Genomic DNA, 19,267 nt, shown 5'->3' with positions numbered 1-19,267 from the left:
TAGATGGGAGCATCAATTACTTATTTTAACTTTTAAATGTCTCACACAAATTGCTCCTGCGTATCTTTCTTCTAATTTTACCTTCACTCATTCTACACATTCTAAATGTACAAGGGGTCAATCTCAAAACAGCTTGGTTGTTCCAATATGGAAAACCTCTTCTGGAAAGAAAACTTTCCTTTACAGATCTTCAGTTGCTTGGAACAAGCTTCCTCCTAATCTTCGTATCAATTTTAATTCAATGAGTTTGGGTGAATTTAAAAATGCAATTGGTCTGTAAGTTAAATTGTATAATAATTTGAGCTCAACAATGCTGCATTTTGTTTTGTATCATGTTTGGTTCTTTCATTCTGTATAATATATATTTCTATCTTGTTATTATCATGTTCATGTATATATAATTATAATCAGGTCTTCCAGGGAGACAAGTACATTTGTATTCACTTGATGGAATTTCCTGAATAAATAACGAATAAATAAATAAATATCGAATGAAAATTCTGACCTTTCTTATTGAAGATATACATGTTTTCGCCCAAACACCTAAACATTTCCGGTATTTTGGGGGGAAATGTATATCTTCAATACGAAAGGCAAAATATTTCAATATGTACGGCTTTCAACCCAGCAACACTTCAAGTACATATCATCAGATTTATAAAGTTTACTTCGAGGACTTTTAAATATCAAAAATACAAAACAAAAATTATTTGATATCAGGAGGACATGTATTCTGATTGCAATTTGGTGGGTCTGATGGGCTCTCCGGTCCCATAAAAAATACTGTGCAAACAAAATATGTGGGTAACCTGATTAACAACATCGGGTCACCTTCCTTTTTAAAAAAACTTTTCAAGCATCTGTATCTCAGATTATTTGTGACATGTTCATATCGTGTTGCATATCAATAGATAGCTACTTTATTTTTCATTAAATGACACCACATTTGAAACAATTTCCTTTTTCACAAGTACACGTCTTGTCAATGTAATGGGATCTCAAGCAGAATGTGTCAAATTGACCATTATTCTGTGCAGCAAGCTCCAACCCCATATCTTCCCTAGTGCAGCTATGCCTACGGCAAATTCACTGTGACCTTTCCAGCCATAAACCCGCTTAGTGAAGATTAAACCGATATTTGGAGTGCTAAACCATTATAGTAATCTATTGTCCAATGCAAATTGATTACCACGTGATAATATTAATCCAATGAGCGATCGAATTGTCAGCTACGGTCGACAAATCCAATCGATAATGTCGCTATTGTACGGACGGAACTCCACTGACCGAGTTTTGGGGTATTTTTCACTGGTTTGCTGTCATTTACTCATCAAGGCGGTCCCCCGTTATTATAAGGACTATGCTAATGATTTAAAGATTGACATGTAGAGAATAAACCATACTTGATTCACAGAAAGTACTAAATTTGTACCTATTACGGTTTCGTGACACCGATCTTCCAAATACGACCAAGCCAGGGCTACCCGGTGAAGCAAAATGTGCATTGGAATAACACGGGAGCTTGGACAGATGGTAGGATTTCTTTCTCATACAAATGTATGGTCCCCCGTTATTAAAGCTTATACCAGGTTGAAAATTCTGATATTTTGAAAAGAATAAGTAATTGAAACATAGAGCAAGTATTAAAATCATAGCTTTTATACTTTTTGATATATGACGCAAACTAGTTCATCTCCTATATCTACAACACAGCGCTACCAGTAGGGGTCAATTGCCTATTGTGAGTGCCCCTGTGTTGTGTGCATACATGTAGTTAACAATAACTGCATGATGTTCACAATCTGGGACCTAATGCAATCCTCCAACCCTAACCCTAACCCTCACAAGAATTGTTATCAATAATAATAATACAAATAAATTAAACACTGTATACATATCGTATCTTGTATTCTTACAGTGTAGAATCTATAGACTTTTTCAAGCACTGATTCAGAAATCATCGGATATTCCTCGGCAACCAATATACAAGCACGTGTGATGTCAAAATCACCTCAAAATATCGCACATTAAAAAGTTCAGCCTATATAGTTTATTGCAAAACCGGGAATTTCCGTAATAATTACGGCACATATTATTCAGACTTTAAGAAAGTATAACGTATGTAGAATTCATAATACTAATGCTTATGTACTTAATTTATAAAATGACTAGCAATAATGTAAACATTTCAGAGAAGATCACATGTTGTTGATTTCTTCTTCTTAGCCGAAGGTGTCTTTCCTTTCTCTTTACTGCTGGTTTTCTGTTGTTGCGGTGGTGGTTGCGCTCTGAAAACAAAACGTATCACGACATGTTACTACATTTTCCCATCTTTTTATCAGAACACCACCAGGCACCAGCCCCCACCACATGTATAATTTATATCGTAAACTCCTCAACAATAGTTTGTTTAAAGCATCTATATCTCAGATTATTTGTGACATATTCATATATCGTGATGCATATCAATGAACAGCCCATTTATCCACGTTTGAAACAATTACCTTTTTCACAGCTGATTCTTGTGAATGTAGTGGGGCTCAAACAGAATATGCCAAATTAATCATTATTCTTTGCAGCAAGCTGCAATCCCATATCTTCGCAATCTGGGACCTAATGCAATCCTCCAAGATGACAACGCTCGCCCCATCAGAGCTAGGATAATTAACGACTACCTACAGAATATGGGAGTAGAGAGAATGGAATGGACTGCCATCTGCCCAGACCTCAACCCGATTGAATACTTGTAGGACCAGCTGTGGGTGCCTGAGAAATGCGACGATTCCTGGTTGATGAAATGCCATCCCACAGCAATGTGTGATCAGGTTGGTGAGCAGCATGAGGAGGTGCCTGGCTGTTGTGGCTGCATATGATTTTTCCACCCACTATTGAGGTTAGTGACTAGTGTTGTTTGAGTTTGAGCACAGAATAATGGTCAATTTTGCACATTCTGTACTCAGCAGTGAAAAGGTGATTGTTTCAAAGTGGTGTCATTTTTAACAAATGGGAATACATTAGCTGTCCATTGATCATGTTGATATACAATACCGTATTCACTCGATAGTTAGCACATGTGCTTACTATCGAGGGCTTTTGCAAACGTGCAAAAACGAAAAAAAATGAACAGCGCCATCCACAAAAGTGACAAAAGTGTAAAGGGTTTTGAGCAAATCATCGATACACATAGCTATACGAACAATTAAACCTACAAATTTGTGTGTTAACTACATTAGCTCAGTTGGTCAGTCTTGGAAAACCTTTCCAAATCATTTCCACTGGTTTAAAAGTCCCGCAGACACCCGCCAATATTACTAATCACGATCAGAAAAAATACATAAATTCACCATAACTTTGGAAGGAAATGAAGGAATTCGATCAGGTTTTCGCTAGTAAATCAACTTGAACTCGGAAACACAATGACGCAATCGAAGATCGTGTGACCGATGCAAAAGGGCACTAATACCATCCATTTCCGGTACGGGTCACCTGGGGGGGGGGGGGTCGGTTTAGATTAAATTTTAAAACAGATGATCGATATTGTCGCATAACGATCATAAACATCAAAGGCCGTGTTTGAGGGACTGCACTGATTAAATCCATTCAAGTGATGACTCGCGTTGAATAGCGTAATCGGCTTCACCCTATTGAGTGGATTAGGATTTTTCTGTGGAATCTCCTTCTATAATACCTACCATGATTCAACAATGTAGTTGGGTATGCCCTCAATGTTAAAATGAGGCGGTCATGGTCCTCTTTGCCATTACACGCTACAGAAATTTCATATTTTTCAAAGGCTCTGATCATGGAGGTAGTAGAGAAGGAGAAAGCTCGCACGCATTCTATTGTACAGTCATAATTGCCGCCCTTTGAGGTTTCCAGATCAACGTTTTGATGATGTAACCCGATTATCACTTATAATCTTTTGTGTTGTATACATGCATGGTCGCACACTTATGTGCGCTATAAATATGCTGAAACAGCATAAGTCATTCTAACTTGATGAAAATGATGCACATTATGCTTTACATCTCTTTCATTGCCTAGTTTAAAAGAGGGCTCAGGACGCGGTTTATTTTGAAACCTCGGGGAGGAACAATTGTTAGAGTTTTGGGTAAACAAATAAAATCGGACCAACCCGGCAGTACCGGGCAACACTGAGATACATCTCGTTTGATGGGAGAATTCCTCAACTTAACAATGTGCAATTTGTTTTAATAAGATCTTCGTATTTTTAAAACAGTGGTAAAAACAATTTTACCCGTCCTAAAAATGTGTGTGAACTGCACCATTCCATAATAAACTGTTTAGAAACATTCTGAAACAACATGTTTCAACATATTAATCGTAAAAAACATCATATATAAAATGAAATATGAATATTCAAGTTCAAGAGCTAAGTAAATGTATGCGCATCCATAATACATGTTTTGCGCATACGTGATTTACTTGTTACTAAATATGAACCCCCCATTAGACGGAGTCATTCCAGAAATTTTCGGCAATGATCATTAGATCAAACATGGAAGTAATACACATGGAAGCTGGTCAAATACTACATCAAAGTGAGTATCATACTTGTCGCGATACTGAACAAAAGCAGTACAGTTGAAAGTGGAACAATTGAGTCATCGCATGGTCAACGTGTACCATGTCTAAAATCAAAGTTCCCGCTTAAAAATCAATAGCAGTACGAGGTCGTGTACTAAGTCCTGACAATGGGCTGTGTTATATTACCGCAGTGCATGACTAATTTTATGAACACAAACAGATTTTATAAAATCCCTACGTAATGGTCAGAATGCTATCAGTTTAATTTATACAATTTTATTAAAAGTATGTAATTATGTGAAAACCTACCAATTAAATGTATATATGGTCGAATCCAACCAAAAGTGTCCACGGGCCAAAAATAAAAGTCCGAAATAAAAATGTCTCCACAATTTTTTCCTTTTGCCAATTGATTGATGACATATTGGCCTTATAGGAACCAAAAGTGCCATTACTAATCTTGAAAAATAAATCCAGGACGTGTGATAGTAAATGTGATATCAAAACCCAATGTTACCTACGAATACCACTAGGATGCTTTCACTATCGCAATACTAATCAACCTAAAACAAATGGAATATTCCCATTAACGCTTTTTTCGTGTAATGTAGACCACAGGGTGTCAGGAAAATGCTAGCTCAACCAGAAAATATTTGTTTTTATTTTTATAACGCGATCAATATGATCTTAGTCAATTTATGCTAGTTTATTTTTGAAAATGAAGTTTAGGGCAGTTTCTGTATTTTATTTATCAAATGAGTATGAATCAATTTACACATTGTATAAGAACGAGTATGATATATGTTTTCAAGAATATTAGGAATTATACGCATACACCTAACGCTTTATGCAATGAAAAGGTGAAGAAACCCGGGTATTCGTAGGTAACATGAGCGATTTAACAATATCTATATTGAGTTTATAGGTTTAAATTTTGCTATTATGGTAATGAATTAATAAAATGGTAGTTTTAGATCTCTTTCAGATGGTACGTCCAAATGAATAAATGCTATTACCTTAGATCAAAATTTTTTTGATGCTTTTAGCAAGATTTTGACCACTTCATTTTGATATACAAGTAGTTAATCAGCAATTTTACATAATAAATAATTGTTGAATGAATCCGTATAATGGTAATAATAGTGTCCTGGGGTACCGCTTAAAGTTTTGACAATTAATTTCCATTGGTAGGGACACTTCATTACACATGTCATGTATTATGCTGTATTCGTAAGTAACATTTCAGTATTTGTAGGTAAGAATTAGACTTTTGGTGGATATCGCAATCAAAACTTCATTTTATAAAGCACTTTGAATGTATTATTTTCTTTATGTGCGTTTATTGGTACTTAAGACCCTATCATGTATTAATAATGTCGGTTCACAGCGGTTGAAAGAGGATTGAAGTAAGAAACAAAGGCACTAAAGTGACTTGAATTTGCTTAATTGCACACAAATCGCTTAAAACCGTTATTGCAGACTTGTAAAGTCCATCTTGGAGTCAGTTACGTCTTGTGGCCTTTCGTTTGAGGGCAACTACAATTGGCTTTATACCAGGGTCCATCAATGTGTTGTCTAGATCATGAGACAATGAGAACAGTCGTTTTTCCATGGTATTCGTAGGTAACCTTAGCGAAAACGTCAAAAGTTACCTTCGAATAAATCAATTTGGACGCAAATTACTCAGAAACCAGAAGGTCGGTAAATATTTAAAATGAAGCACACATGACAGTTGACAAATCCAAGTATTTATCCCTTCTAATCTTCTTTGAATCTGATTTTTCTTTCAAATGAGCAGACCGTCGTCTATTTCAGTAAATATTTTCACCAATTAAGCCGTATTCAGTTTTGCATGGTGGGCATGTATGTGAATTCGCAACTTTCATTGACATATGATTTGATAGCAAACATACAGGCCTTCGTTATGTACCAATATGGGCATTGGCATGAATGGCGGTGTTTCACAATACTGTCATGATGTCAAAAGTGTATTCGTAGGTAACATTCGGTTACCGAAATTTACCTACGAATACTTGCTTTTATTGTTGACATCTCAGAAATATTTAAACGCAGGTTATTGAAACTTGGTAGAAATAAAGAGTGTATTACCCTGCACCTATTGCTTAACTATTGTTTACTATTCTCTCACTTTGTGGAAATGGCACAGATTTTAACATGTATTCGGAGGTAATGCATATTTTTACCAAACCTACCTTTGTGCCATTTAGAATTTCTGGCAGCTAAACACAATAATAAAGATGTCCGAATGCAATGCATTTCAGTATTGGACATATCAAAGCTTGTATCAATTGCGCATTTATTAGTGATTTCCATTTTTAAAGACATATCTAGTGCTATGAAAAATTGTATTCGTAGGTAATGTAAAAAAATACCACTCAAAAATTATCACAACAAATTCATTATTATGTACAAATATGTGAAAAATTGAACAGGCAATCTATGAATACACACCTTTCAGGAAATCAATTTAGATTCAATCCAATGACTTCTTTTCATAACTGATTTAGATGTTTTTAAAAATACTTTAAGAAATATTTTGAAAAAATGGGTAAAAATAGCATGTTTTGGGGTCTCTGTGTCTAAGTTTTTCACAGAAGGGGTCTTATTATATATGGCGCGAAGCGTATGATCAAGGCGAATAAACACAATACAAAAACGAATGCCAATTGATTAATACTTTTAAGTTATGGCCCTGAACATGCCGTGTACACTTTTCGTTGGATTCGACCATATGCTAAACTTTCAGATAGCAGTTTTAAAACAGAAAATGAAATGAAATGCAATTTATTTTACGTAAAATATAATACCCGACTCTGGAACATTCTGGTCAACAGCAATTTCGGGCAGCCCCGGGCACACAAATAGATGCGGGATTCATTTTATAATGTAAAGCATGTGCCAAGTGCGCATATCAATTATTATCGCTAATTAGCGGTTTAGACGTAAATGCATGATTTCCAATATTTTGAAGTTTAAGAAAATCTATAAGTATAGGGTAGAAATCGATATTTTGAATGGATTTCTATAATTATGGATTACAAATCTAACGTCCCTGTCACTTTTTTCCGAATAAAAACAACATACTTGAAACATAATCAAGAAAAACACGATTTTTGCTCAAAATAATAAACCTGTAAATAAACGAACTGGCAATTAAAGGCGGCAAGTCTGATTCACATCAAAGACACGCTGACTACATTGTTATCACAATAGCTTGATACGTACCCTCTTTTGAATGTTACGTAAATAATTCAATAGGTGTTGGATCGACCAGCTTCCATGTCTCTTAGAGCGTGTTTATAGTGAGCCAGATTATGCGGTATTTAGCTGGACTGCCACGCAGTCTATATTTGTTTATGTTTTACTAACCATTGCAAATCTAGACTACGCGGTAGTTTAGCTAAATAACGGAAAGATTGTCTCACTATAAACACGCTCTTAGAGCGTGTATAGTGGTGTACGGTATTTATACGGTATCCTTATACGCATATGGGATTAGGATGGAATGTGACTTATCCGTTATATCGGCTGTTTATAGTGGCAACCAATAGCGCTATTCTGAATCCGAGGTGGTTGAACTCAGCGTGTTCGAGGTCACCGCAATGCAATGTGGGAGACACTCACGGATATAGTGCCAATTTCAAACAGTTTGCCGTCGAAACGATACCGGCCTATTTTTAACATTTTGCCACAGTACCGTACCATATTTTATAGGTGATATGTTATTACAGTGACAAATTTGAGCTCGGAGAGTTATATAACCCTGCTCCACTTCCTTGAATAACGGTATCGTTAATCCCTGTCTGTTTATAGTGGCCGTATACGGAATAAATATACTGCAATATCCATCGATATCGAAGGATATCAGTTCCGTATAATATGTGCGGCAAATAGCGCTATTGGTCTGTTTATAGTGGCGACCAATACCGTATAAGATGTACTTATACGCTAAATACCGGATAATCTGGCTCACTATAAACACGCTCTTACTTCCATGGATCAAAGGTATATCTGTCTCTATTGTGTTTACAATAGGATTTACGTAATGAGCTTAACGCGAGCACACTCCTTCTCTACTACCTTCATGCTCTGATGATGGTTCCCTTCTATCAAATGACTATCATTGAAGACTGAGTTCCGCAGTCTATTTCAAAATACTGACTTCGTTTTACATCAAGCAGGACACAATAACTGCGACTTAAACGTGATATGGACATGCTTTTTAACCGCAAAGAAATTTTTTGCATTTTATAATTTTAACCTTATCCATTATACTTTTATGATTTTGTGCAATACGAAAAATAAAAAAACAAAGAGCGTGTTTATAGTGATAGTGGCCAGATTATGCGGTATTTAGCTGGACTGCCACGCAGTCTATATTTGTTTATGTTTTACTAACCATTGCAAATCTAGACTGCGCGGTAGTTTAGCTAAATAACGGAAAGATTGTCTCACTATAAACACGCTCATTGTGTAACATGTAAAATCCCGCTCCGATTCAATTGTGCCTGTTACATTGTGTGCTTTATTGAATCAGGGACCTTGTATGCAGGGGGATGACACTGTATTCACGTGGTTTCTTTTCCAACGCTAAAAGATTACGAATTTTGGTGGTTTGTAAATGAAAAGTGTCCGCACTATCGATTGATTACGTAACTGTTATGAATAATTTATTAGTTTTTCAATGCAATCGCCTCGACCCATTAATACATATTATCTGTATTTATCAAAGTACTTGGAATAGCAATCTGGTGAGTTCACTGAACTACGCCCAAATACTGATGGAGTTTTAATGGCGCTAATCCTCTCCATACACAGATGAACAAATACAATAGGAGAAGGTCAACACATATGACCTCCTATATATGACATGTTATATGAGATGTACAACAACCTGAATATCATAAAGATCAGTGTTCGTTTGTGCATATGAACTGCATATTTACAATACTAAATATTACTCGTTATATATTATGTCAAATATTGGTATTATGACAACACGGTATATACATTGTATATAAAACGACTAATAGATCCTACTATCATGGCGTCAGGTCATTGGTTCATCATATCCCGTATGTTTCTTAAAATTCATTCATATTTGAGACAAATTTCTGTGCCCATTTTATAGGCGTACAGGTGGATCCGGTTTTTTGTGTCATTTTCATTTCTTTTTGATGAAAGAATTAAGGTTTTCCACTGCACGGAGGCCACTATGTGATACTAATTTAATGCTATTTGTAAATGAATGCGGATTCCCGGTTGTTGTTTTTCCACAGTGTGACAACTGTCCACCCATCCAGACAACATCATCACATAATAAAACGTCTGTATTTTTACGATGAGTAAATATTAAACTGAACTTTGCCTTGGAACATTGTGTAAGACGGTGTAAGATTTTGTGGGCGCCCTCAACATTGTTATCCTCTTTGTATCCGTAAATGACATGGCATAGACTGTGTGAATTCTATGAAGACTAGGGGCCTACTTATACATGGGGTCATATCCATGGACACAAGTAACGATAATTGACAACACGATACGCGACTGTATTTAGGGAGGCTAACCACTAATAATTAATAATGCCGGGTAGGGCCTACTCCTGGGCGACTCGTGTGGGCAAGGACGCTTAGGACGGTGACCAAATGAGTCTCAAATTTCACCGGGGAGGGGCACTCAAGTATGATAATGTAGGCCTATACGCATGTGTGGCCAACTTTTTTAAACACCCCCCTAAAACGAGTTTTACCCTACCAGCAAATTTAGGATCAATAGGCCTAAGCTAACTTAATACACAAAAGGAAGTTTTGGATGAGAAAACGGACATTTTTATGAGAAACGGCCAAAATGGTGAGAATTTAAATTTTCTCATTCTTTTGGATGAGAAACTTCCTGGTGTGTGTGTCAATCATTATTGTCTTATTAAATTAAAAATCCGGGACTTTGGTTGACCTGTGCTAGACTCCAGCACATGTTAATGACGCAAAGATAGTTGTGGTAACACCATGGTCGCAGACCTGCAAAAAAGCTCAAAAACAGATAGTAATGAAACCAGTTTTTATTTTCCTTGCTCTAGCGAGTTCACAGAGAAGGTGTTTCTAGTACAATGCAGCGTCGGACTCTAGCTGAGAGCGTAGCCTGAGTCCAAACGGACTCCAAGAAGGGCTCTCCATACACAAATGAACAAACACAAAGGAAAGTAGTCTCCTCCGTGACCAGCTTGATTTCGATGGAGCGAAACCAAATTGGCTGCAGAGGAGACGGGTAATTTTGCCATGCAAATGAGGTGAGTGCCCTCTCAAGAATAACTACTCTCTGCTTGTATAGAGGCCCTGCATGAAATTATCGATTGGCTCCAGACAAAGGATTGGAACCGGTGTCCTTCACCGTAGTTATAGCGGAGTGCAGCAGTCCATTCAATCAAATGTTGTCATCAACCTATTTGATCGTAGTGCAGGGTTATGTGTGTGAGACGAACTGTCACGGTAGATTGCAATCATGCTTTTATTGAATGCATTTGAGTAGTCCGCCATATTTACGGGATGATACGTCACATGCAAGGCCTCTATATGGAGGGACTGTAAGGGCGAATTTCTCGACGGGTGGCTTAGCAATTGGCTTGTCTAGCCTTAAGGCTTAAGAGGTCGTAAGACTAGGCTTAACTGAAAACGTATTTCCCGAAGCACGGCTACCATAGCCTCGAGGCTTCGTTAGCCTGTGGGCCAGGCTTGTAGGATTAGCCCCAGGCTTGAGTAAAATTTGCATTTCTCGAAATCAGTCTTCTGTAGCCGTAGTCTACGCAAGCCTGTTAGACCAGGCTTACAGCGGCTTTTCTTGGCCCTGCCTCAGAGCAGGTCTTAGGTCGTAAGCCTTGGTCTATTTCAATTTACAAATTATTTAAATTGTAACGCAAAGTTTATCTTTCATATTTTTGACGGTCTTTCAATTAACATGAGTAAGCAGCCGCGTAACTAGGGGGGGGGCTCTTGCCCCCTGCCCCCATGAAAAAAAGGTAAATTAGGCTTACTTCTGAGAGTTATTAATTAACCTCATTATTTGGTCATTTTAACCTTAAAAACTCAATTTTTAAGGTTAAATAAATTGCATTTATCCCACCTTTGTACCATTGGCCTATATGTCACCATCTTTAATACGTTAAATATGGCATTTGTACCATAATTTTTTTTCAACCCCACCCCCCCCCCCCATGTTCCGGGGACACATTCCAAGCAGATCCCATAACTCCTCAGACCCACTCCACCCCTTACAAACCCAAACAGCATGAACGATGCCTTCCCCTCATTTATTATGTTTGCCCCCGCTTTCCCCCACCCCACCCCCAAATGAAAATGTCTAGTTACGCCACTGTGGGTAAGTAATTGTTCGATTTAGTTGAACATTTCAGCATTTTATTTTAGTGTTCATTTGAGTTAGTTGATTTTTTTTAAAGTAGCTGTTGCTATCATAAGACTATACTCATTTTGAATGATGTTTTTTTTAACAACGAATATAATTTTAAAAAAATTCTTTCATCATCATCATGATCATCATGATCATCATGATCATCATGATATCATCATCATCATCATCATCATCATCATCATCATCATCATCATCATCATCATCATCATCATCATCATCATCATCATCATCATGATACCACCTGTACCTTAATAGTTTGATACTCGTACTTTTCATAAGTAGGCCTATTACAATATTATTTTGGAGTGCCTATATTATACCAGGTTGGACATCAATTTAATACAATAGAAGTAGGACAAAATTGGTAAAGATATAGTAAATATTTGACACGAAACAATAATGCATGCAGTATTAAAACTGAATTTACGGATAAGATGCATATAATATTGCTATATCTTCTACTTAAATAATTATAAATATTGTACCAACAGATAGCTTCATGTGAGATCTGAGAAGACTACTGATATCAGCAGTAGATAGCACGTTGGTTGCTTTCCTTTTTAGGGGAATCACAGATTCCTTTCCATTAGGCTTACATTTGTACCCTTTTTGGGATGCAAAGAAAGAATCACGAGTATAAAGCATAGACGTATCATTCATACAAGTTGGACTCATAAAAAGTCAAGTGGAAATAAAATAATACATAAAAGACACAAAAACAGACACAATATTCTTGCATCAAGTTGTGTATGGTATAAGCCCAAGCACAAGACCGCGGGTCCAGGCTAGTCTTTGCGCCGGGAACATTGCGATAATGAGACGGCAACCTTGTTAGTACGGTAAACCGTGAGGACCACAGCTTATGTACATCTACCTCCAACAGCCTATACAATTAAGTCGTTGGTTGAAAGGGACGAGGTTGTCAAGCGTTAAGCCTACCAGGCCACTAAGACTAGGTTGAATTTGCGTTGAAGAAATCCGGCTAGAGTTAAGACTCGGGCTTCGAGAGCGGGCTAGGCTTAGTAGCCTCAAGGCCACCTTAAGACTACGGCTTAATAAGACTCCTGTCGGGAAACTCGCCCTAAACGGCTTCCACCCATTGTACCATGCGAGTTGCTGGTTTACAAATTATCCTCAGTTGAGCAAGCATGAATAATACGTTGATCAATAGACCCTGGTACGAATCCAAGCACAGTTACAACACAGCGCGTGGCTTGTCTTGTACATTGCGAAATGAGCCTACATGTTTGCCTATAATGACAGACTCTAGAAATGCCAACATAAATCTTCAAAGAACATCATCTTAAGAATTATTTCAGTATCGAAATCAGTAGGAATACCAAGCGTACGGTGTACACATTCCAGAAAAAATATAATTTTGTTTGTTCTAGCATTCTGTATATCCACAAAATTATCACGTTTTGTCTTCAAAATCCTATGTAAATGATTTTCCATGCTACACAGAAATTGTGTTCGACAAAGGATAGACATTTTACACAATTTTACATAACTTAAAAAAGATATTGGAATATTTTGATGTTTTTTATATTTAGTAGGGCAACATGAGTAAATAATAAAATTCAAACATAGCGCACTCGGCGCAACTCGCATACAATCGAAGGTCGAAAAGATAATCTGATAATAACAGTTAGCAGCCTGCACAACCGATTCTTTAGAAATGCTTAGTCGCGCTGAAAGTCGATCGATACATGTTAAAATCAGCACAATTCAGAGATACACCTTTTTGCTATGAAATTAATTTTCTCGGTCAAATATAAAGCAATATTTTTTTTTCTTCAGTAATGTCAGTTAAAAACTTTGTGCTTGGATATACATTTTTTTTACAAATCCTGGTGTTAAAATTAAGCATCAAATTGTGTCTTTTAGTGTGATATTTTTGATTTTTATAGGCCTTCAGTTCGCACGCGAGCTTTTTATGGAATTCATTTTTAGCGTCTCAAACTAATATAGTTTGCTAAAGAAAGATATTTCCCACCTCTGTAAAGCACATCGTGTGGGTCTATATATTATAGTTTTGTTAGAATTTCCGTTTTATTTTACCCTTTTTCCTTCATACTCCGAAAATGTCTAACTCAGTGCTTTTATCTCGAGAGCAACCAACAGAAATAGTCGATATTTCCTTTGTTGTTTATCCAGGTCAATTTTCCATTGAAAGCAAATTGCCCGACCAGCGATTTGGTAGCCCAAATCCCCAATTGAGTGTTCTGGTTAAACATGATCAGTAGGAGCGCTATAGGCCTGGGAATTTCTTTGCTATATTGAAGTTCTAGCAACACTGTAGCCATGCCGGTATTCCTATTAAACCCAGGGATATCGATCCACAATGCTAGTATTAGCCTTAGATTTCACTCGTTGATTTTGAAAATGGTCAGCCGGCAGTTAAAATAGTGAAATGAAAACGCAAATTCTGACAAAACTATGATATATCGCTCACGGTGATGTGCGTTAGAAAGTTGGGAAAAATCCTTCATTAGCGAACTATCTTACTTTGAAAAGCTAAAAGGTTGATCCAAAAAAAGGCTCGCGGACAGAGTTTAAGCCTATCAAAATCGAAAATCTTACACTAAATGACTAAATTTCACGCCTAAGTTTAACACTAGAAATTTGAAAAAAAAATACAGTATCAAGCACTACAATTTTTCCTGACATTTACTGAAAAAATGAAAATGATTGCTTTTCATTTGGCCGAGAAAATTAATTTTACATCGAAAAGGTGTAACTAAAAATTTAGCTCATTTCAACACCAAATTCGATCGTTTGTATTGCCTCATTAAATGACTGAGTGAGCCTTGCCAAACAAAAGAATCGGTTGTGCAGGCTGCTAACTGATAATAGCTTGACAATAATCTGTTTCCAGTCCCTGATTAAATGGCCAAAAATACGCCAACAATGACATAACAGCAAGCCAAAGACGAATTCTGATCACCAAGTGGGTTGGAGAAGTATGGAAGGACATTACAATGAAGGGAACTACTGTACATATTTCGATGAGCATAACAAACACCAATTGGTGTCGTATGACCTTTGACATGCATGCATTCTTTTGTCGAGAGTGACATGGTCTTTCAATTCGTGCCGAGTGTCCTGGTCAGACTTGACTATGCATCAGTGGTCATGAAAGGATTCAATTAACCTCTGCCCCAGTAATCCCAAGCAATTGTCTGAAATTGCTCCTCGGAGATGTATCATGATAGTCATATAACGACCAAAAGATAAATGACTGACTATCATTGAGGACTAAGTTCCGCAGTCTAGGTGAAGCTGAGTCCTATCAAAATCAAACAGGAAACAATTTCGTGCCTAATTTTAACACCGGGATTTTTTTCAAATGTATGTCCAAGAACTATGTTTTTATTCAACATTACTGAAAAAAAAAGTTTTTTTATTTGACCGAGAATTTTCAAAGCAAAAACGCGTATTTCTGAATTGTGCTGAGTTCAACATGTATCGACCGACTTTTAGCACGACTATGCGTAACAATTCGCAAGGGAAATGTTACGTGTAATCCGATTATCACTGTCTTTCTTTGAGTTTAATGGCGCCTTCAGCTACTATGGTTATTTGCGCCCCGATTATCACTGTCAGCTGGATCACGCTTTTGAGTTCTGCACCACTCGATCGATATGATCGCAACACAAAGTCTATGGCATTCAACGCCATTTATTGTTCTATTGTGTCCCAGCAGCTATATCTGCCATTGAGGTGTAGCATGCATGGGTGTAGAAATGCATGAAATTGGATGTAGGGGTGTAATTTTAAAGTTGATCCAATTATTCGCCAGCGAAGTGTTACGTGTAATCCGATTATCTCTTTGTCTATTAGAACGAAATTAGCGTATTTATTTGCCTTCAAAAAGGTGCGTGATCCAGTTACCAAGGAGTTATGTAACCACTCCACTTTTAATCCAACTGATCTCTAATTGTTCCTTTGATAAAAATAAATAAATAAATAAATAAAAAATAAAAAGCCCACAAAAAAACCTTCAAGAATTGTCAAATGTAGGCCTATATTCGTAGTTAAAAAAAGACCTGTAAAACAAACATGGCAGAGAAAAAAAAATCTAAATAGTGAAACACTGAACAGATTTGAACTCAATCGAGTCTCGAAGTCCAGCGTTTTCCAAACTGAGCTAATGGGGTTCAGACATACATTTGCAGGTTGAATTGTTCGTATATAGGTACGTTTTGAATAAATAACCCATGACCCCAGTATGAATAGAACAAAAAAGAAAGAAAGGAGAAAAAGAAAAGAAAAGGAAAAACAAAACAAAATAAAGCAAATAAAAAACAATAAAGAAACAAAATGAAAAACAAAGATTAAATTTATCAAGAAAAGCTCAAACCCCAAAATAAAAACAAAGCGAACTCCTGCTCAGTTCGCTCTTCTTAAGATGATTAAAAGTCTGTCGCTTTACCAACTGAGCTAATGTAGTTAACACACAAAATCGTAGGTTTAATTGTTCGTATATAGCTATGTGTATCGATGATTTGCTCAAAACCCTTTACACTTTTGTCACTTTTGTGGATGGCGCTGTTCATTTTTTTTCGTTTTTGCACGTTTTCAAAAGCCCTCGATAGTAAGCACATGTGCTAACTATCGAGTGAATACGGTATGTCACAAATGATCTGAGGTATAGATGCTTGAACCCTCTCCAAACATTTTGTTGAGGAGTTAATATTCCGCCAAAATGGACACATTAGGTAAGATGTATTAATTATTGAACGTGCACTCTCAGAAAACAGGTTCTGAAGTCTGTCCTCTATATTATAAAACCCTCAATGGTTCTATAACAAAGGGTTCTAAAAAGGCGGAAATTGTTCCACAAGGGGTTTCTTCAAAGGGTTAAAGAACCATTTGAAGAATCTAAAGGAGGGCCAGGGCCCGTCTCTCTCACCCCGGGGTCTCACCCCAGGCATCACTGCCTAGAAGCTTAACATAACAAACTCTAGACAAAATACAATGTATAACATCAATACGTTTACTTGATTGATCAATAATAATTTATTGAATAATAAACATTCGAAATGCATGTGCAAAATTTGATTGGTCATGAAAATATTTGCTTTTCAAAAATGTATCATTGTGTATATTGATCAGTAAATTGCAGAAAAACCCCTTTAATTTGTTTTCAAACCCCAGTTTAACAACAGGATAGGTTCCACTTGATCTTGAATACTATTACATCCTCAATTACCAATGATTAAGAATATAGAAACATTCTGGAACCGGAAGTAGATTTATTGATAAACACTATAAAAGTCAGAAATAAAGAATCTATTTTGCGTTTGTCAATCAAACTCCCTCGGCTCGTGATTGGCATAAAGTAGCGCATATATAAAAAAGAGGTTGATTCATCTGGTGCCCTCATCGGAGAAAGGGTTGAGCAAAATATGCGGGCGATGTCAGTACATTTACAAGGCAAAAAAACAACAACAATTTTTCGAGGCATTACAGACATACTGTAATACAAAGGAATTGTCCTATTACACGTATTACCATGATTACCATGACCTAATTTTTGAGAAGGCTTGCGTATGTTTGAAGGTGAAAAACTAACCATAGGGCACGCTGTTTTCCCGATGCGTTCAGAAATTCAGTCATCACAACAAATCTCTGTTAAAAACCTTTCTCAGACATCTCTGAGTTGATTGACAGGTGACGTAATATGTGATGCGATCAAGCAAAATCAGTCGGAACTCGGCAATAATAAATTTTCAGTTTCTTATAGGCTAGTAAAAAGGATTTACGAAGCTGGATTTTGCAGAAACCCCCATTGAAATTGAACAACCAGTTCCAAAGATATGAGCAATTAAAGCGCTTCCAAAACAATAGGAAACAAAAGGAAATATTGCCTTTGTTTGGCTATATCTCAAAATCAATATTTCCGAGTTCCGACTGATTTTGCTTGATCGCATCACATATGCGAACTACTTCCGTTATCATCTCGGAATTAATTGCATATAGCTACAGGTTGCCTCGATCTGCATGCAATAATTTAGTTTAGTTTAACTTGCTACACGGCGACCCTGTAACCACTGATTACATTCAATGATTCAATATTAACCCTTCCTGTATCTTGCTTACGGTCTTACTCCTTTGGTTTATGCTCCTCAGGCAGGCCAGGCAATTTATCAGCAATACTCTCGCCCTCTTCTAGGCACTTTTCCAACTCAATCAATTTGCCCACTCCATCCACGACAATCTGGACCTGCTGTACTTCGGATGAGCCGAGGCGGTCGAGATTGGAGATGTCGTAAACACCACCAACAGACTGGGTAAATTCGCCACCTGTATATATGTAGGAAAAAAAATTATGGGCATGGTTATGGTTATTTAAATCATGGCAACACGGCTGTTTGATGTTTTCATTTATTAATTTGTTTAACAAAACATTATTATAATGTTCAATTCTAGACCTGAATAATACCAACAGCTATCACACTAATAAATTGTATATGCGCATTCTTAGCAATTCTTAACATAGATTTTCGTTTCTATATCAAGTTATTCATCTTTTTCTGCTTTTTATGGTAAATTTAATTCTATAAACTGTACATTGATGTGCAAATTGAGGGCGCTATTTACATATATTTTAAATTTAAATTAGCCAATTAATATGAGTTATACCTAACATTCCATGATAAAAAGTTTTTTGAAAATTCACTTGTCATTTGTTAGTCTGTTTGCGGATATTCTAATACCATTTTACAAGTGTCTTCTTCTTGTAAAGAAGCAAACAAGGTTTTGGATAAATAGCGCCGTCATTGTTCAACTTGTCATTAAAATGACTCAGTTTTACATGCCATCAAACAACCGTGGCAAAGGAACAAATAAATCTGGGGAATAAAAGTGCATATAATGCAATCACTTTTAAGAAAACTATCGATGCAGTGCAGCGATCAGATGTTGCTAACCCAGGGGGACACAGTCATAAAATATGTATAATGCATGTGTGGAGATCCTGGGGAAAATACACCTCTCCATTGAATATTATATTCCTACACACTTTGTTTCGTGTCAAGCACTTCGTAACTGTAAGTTAATTAAACCGATCATGGATTTGTGCATGACAACTGCTAAATATCATTTTCAATTCATGACACGGTACGAGTCTATCAATTATTTTGTGCTTGGTCGTGCAATAATTATGACACAAACTTAGACTACGTGACATATTTATGGATGGACGATTTTTTATCCGTACATAAAACTCACGCGTTTACGCCCACACGACCAAAGCTAATCGTAGATCCAT

At 36.7% G+C, this 19,267-nt stretch overlaps 1 protein-coding gene across 2 annotated transcripts in view; it reads right to left on the bottom strand.

Moving 5' to 3' along the window:
- Positions 1 to 892: 892 nt before the first annotated feature.
- LOC140148522 (arginine kinase-like) overlaps positions 893 to 19,267 on the bottom strand; it is a 39,755-nt gene continuing 21,380 nt past the window's right edge. The window contains exons 7-8 of one of the 2 annotated variants that reach the window (XM_072170544.1): positions 18,105 to 18,300; positions 893 to 2,288 (exon numbers count right to left, since the gene is read on the bottom strand). In XM_072170544.1, the coding sequence (XP_072026645.1) occupies positions 2,189 to 2,288; positions 18,105 to 18,300 (296 nt within the window). In that variant the 3' untranslated portion in view covers positions 893 to 2,188. Of the gene's footprint in view, positions 2,289 to 18,096; positions 18,301 to 19,267 lie in introns of both variants that reach the window. The other variant, XM_072170622.1, reaches the window with a different exon arrangement.

This window comes from Amphiura filiformis, chromosome 1, assembly GCF_039555335.1.
Source record: "Amphiura filiformis chromosome 1, Afil_fr2py, whole genome shotgun sequence".
Classification (NCBI taxonomy): Eukaryota; Metazoa; Echinodermata; class Ophiuroidea; order Amphilepidida; family Amphiuridae; genus Amphiura; species Amphiura filiformis.
The sequence above is the reverse complement of the archived record's forward strand: the minus strand, read 5'-3'. Positions and strand labels throughout refer to the sequence as shown.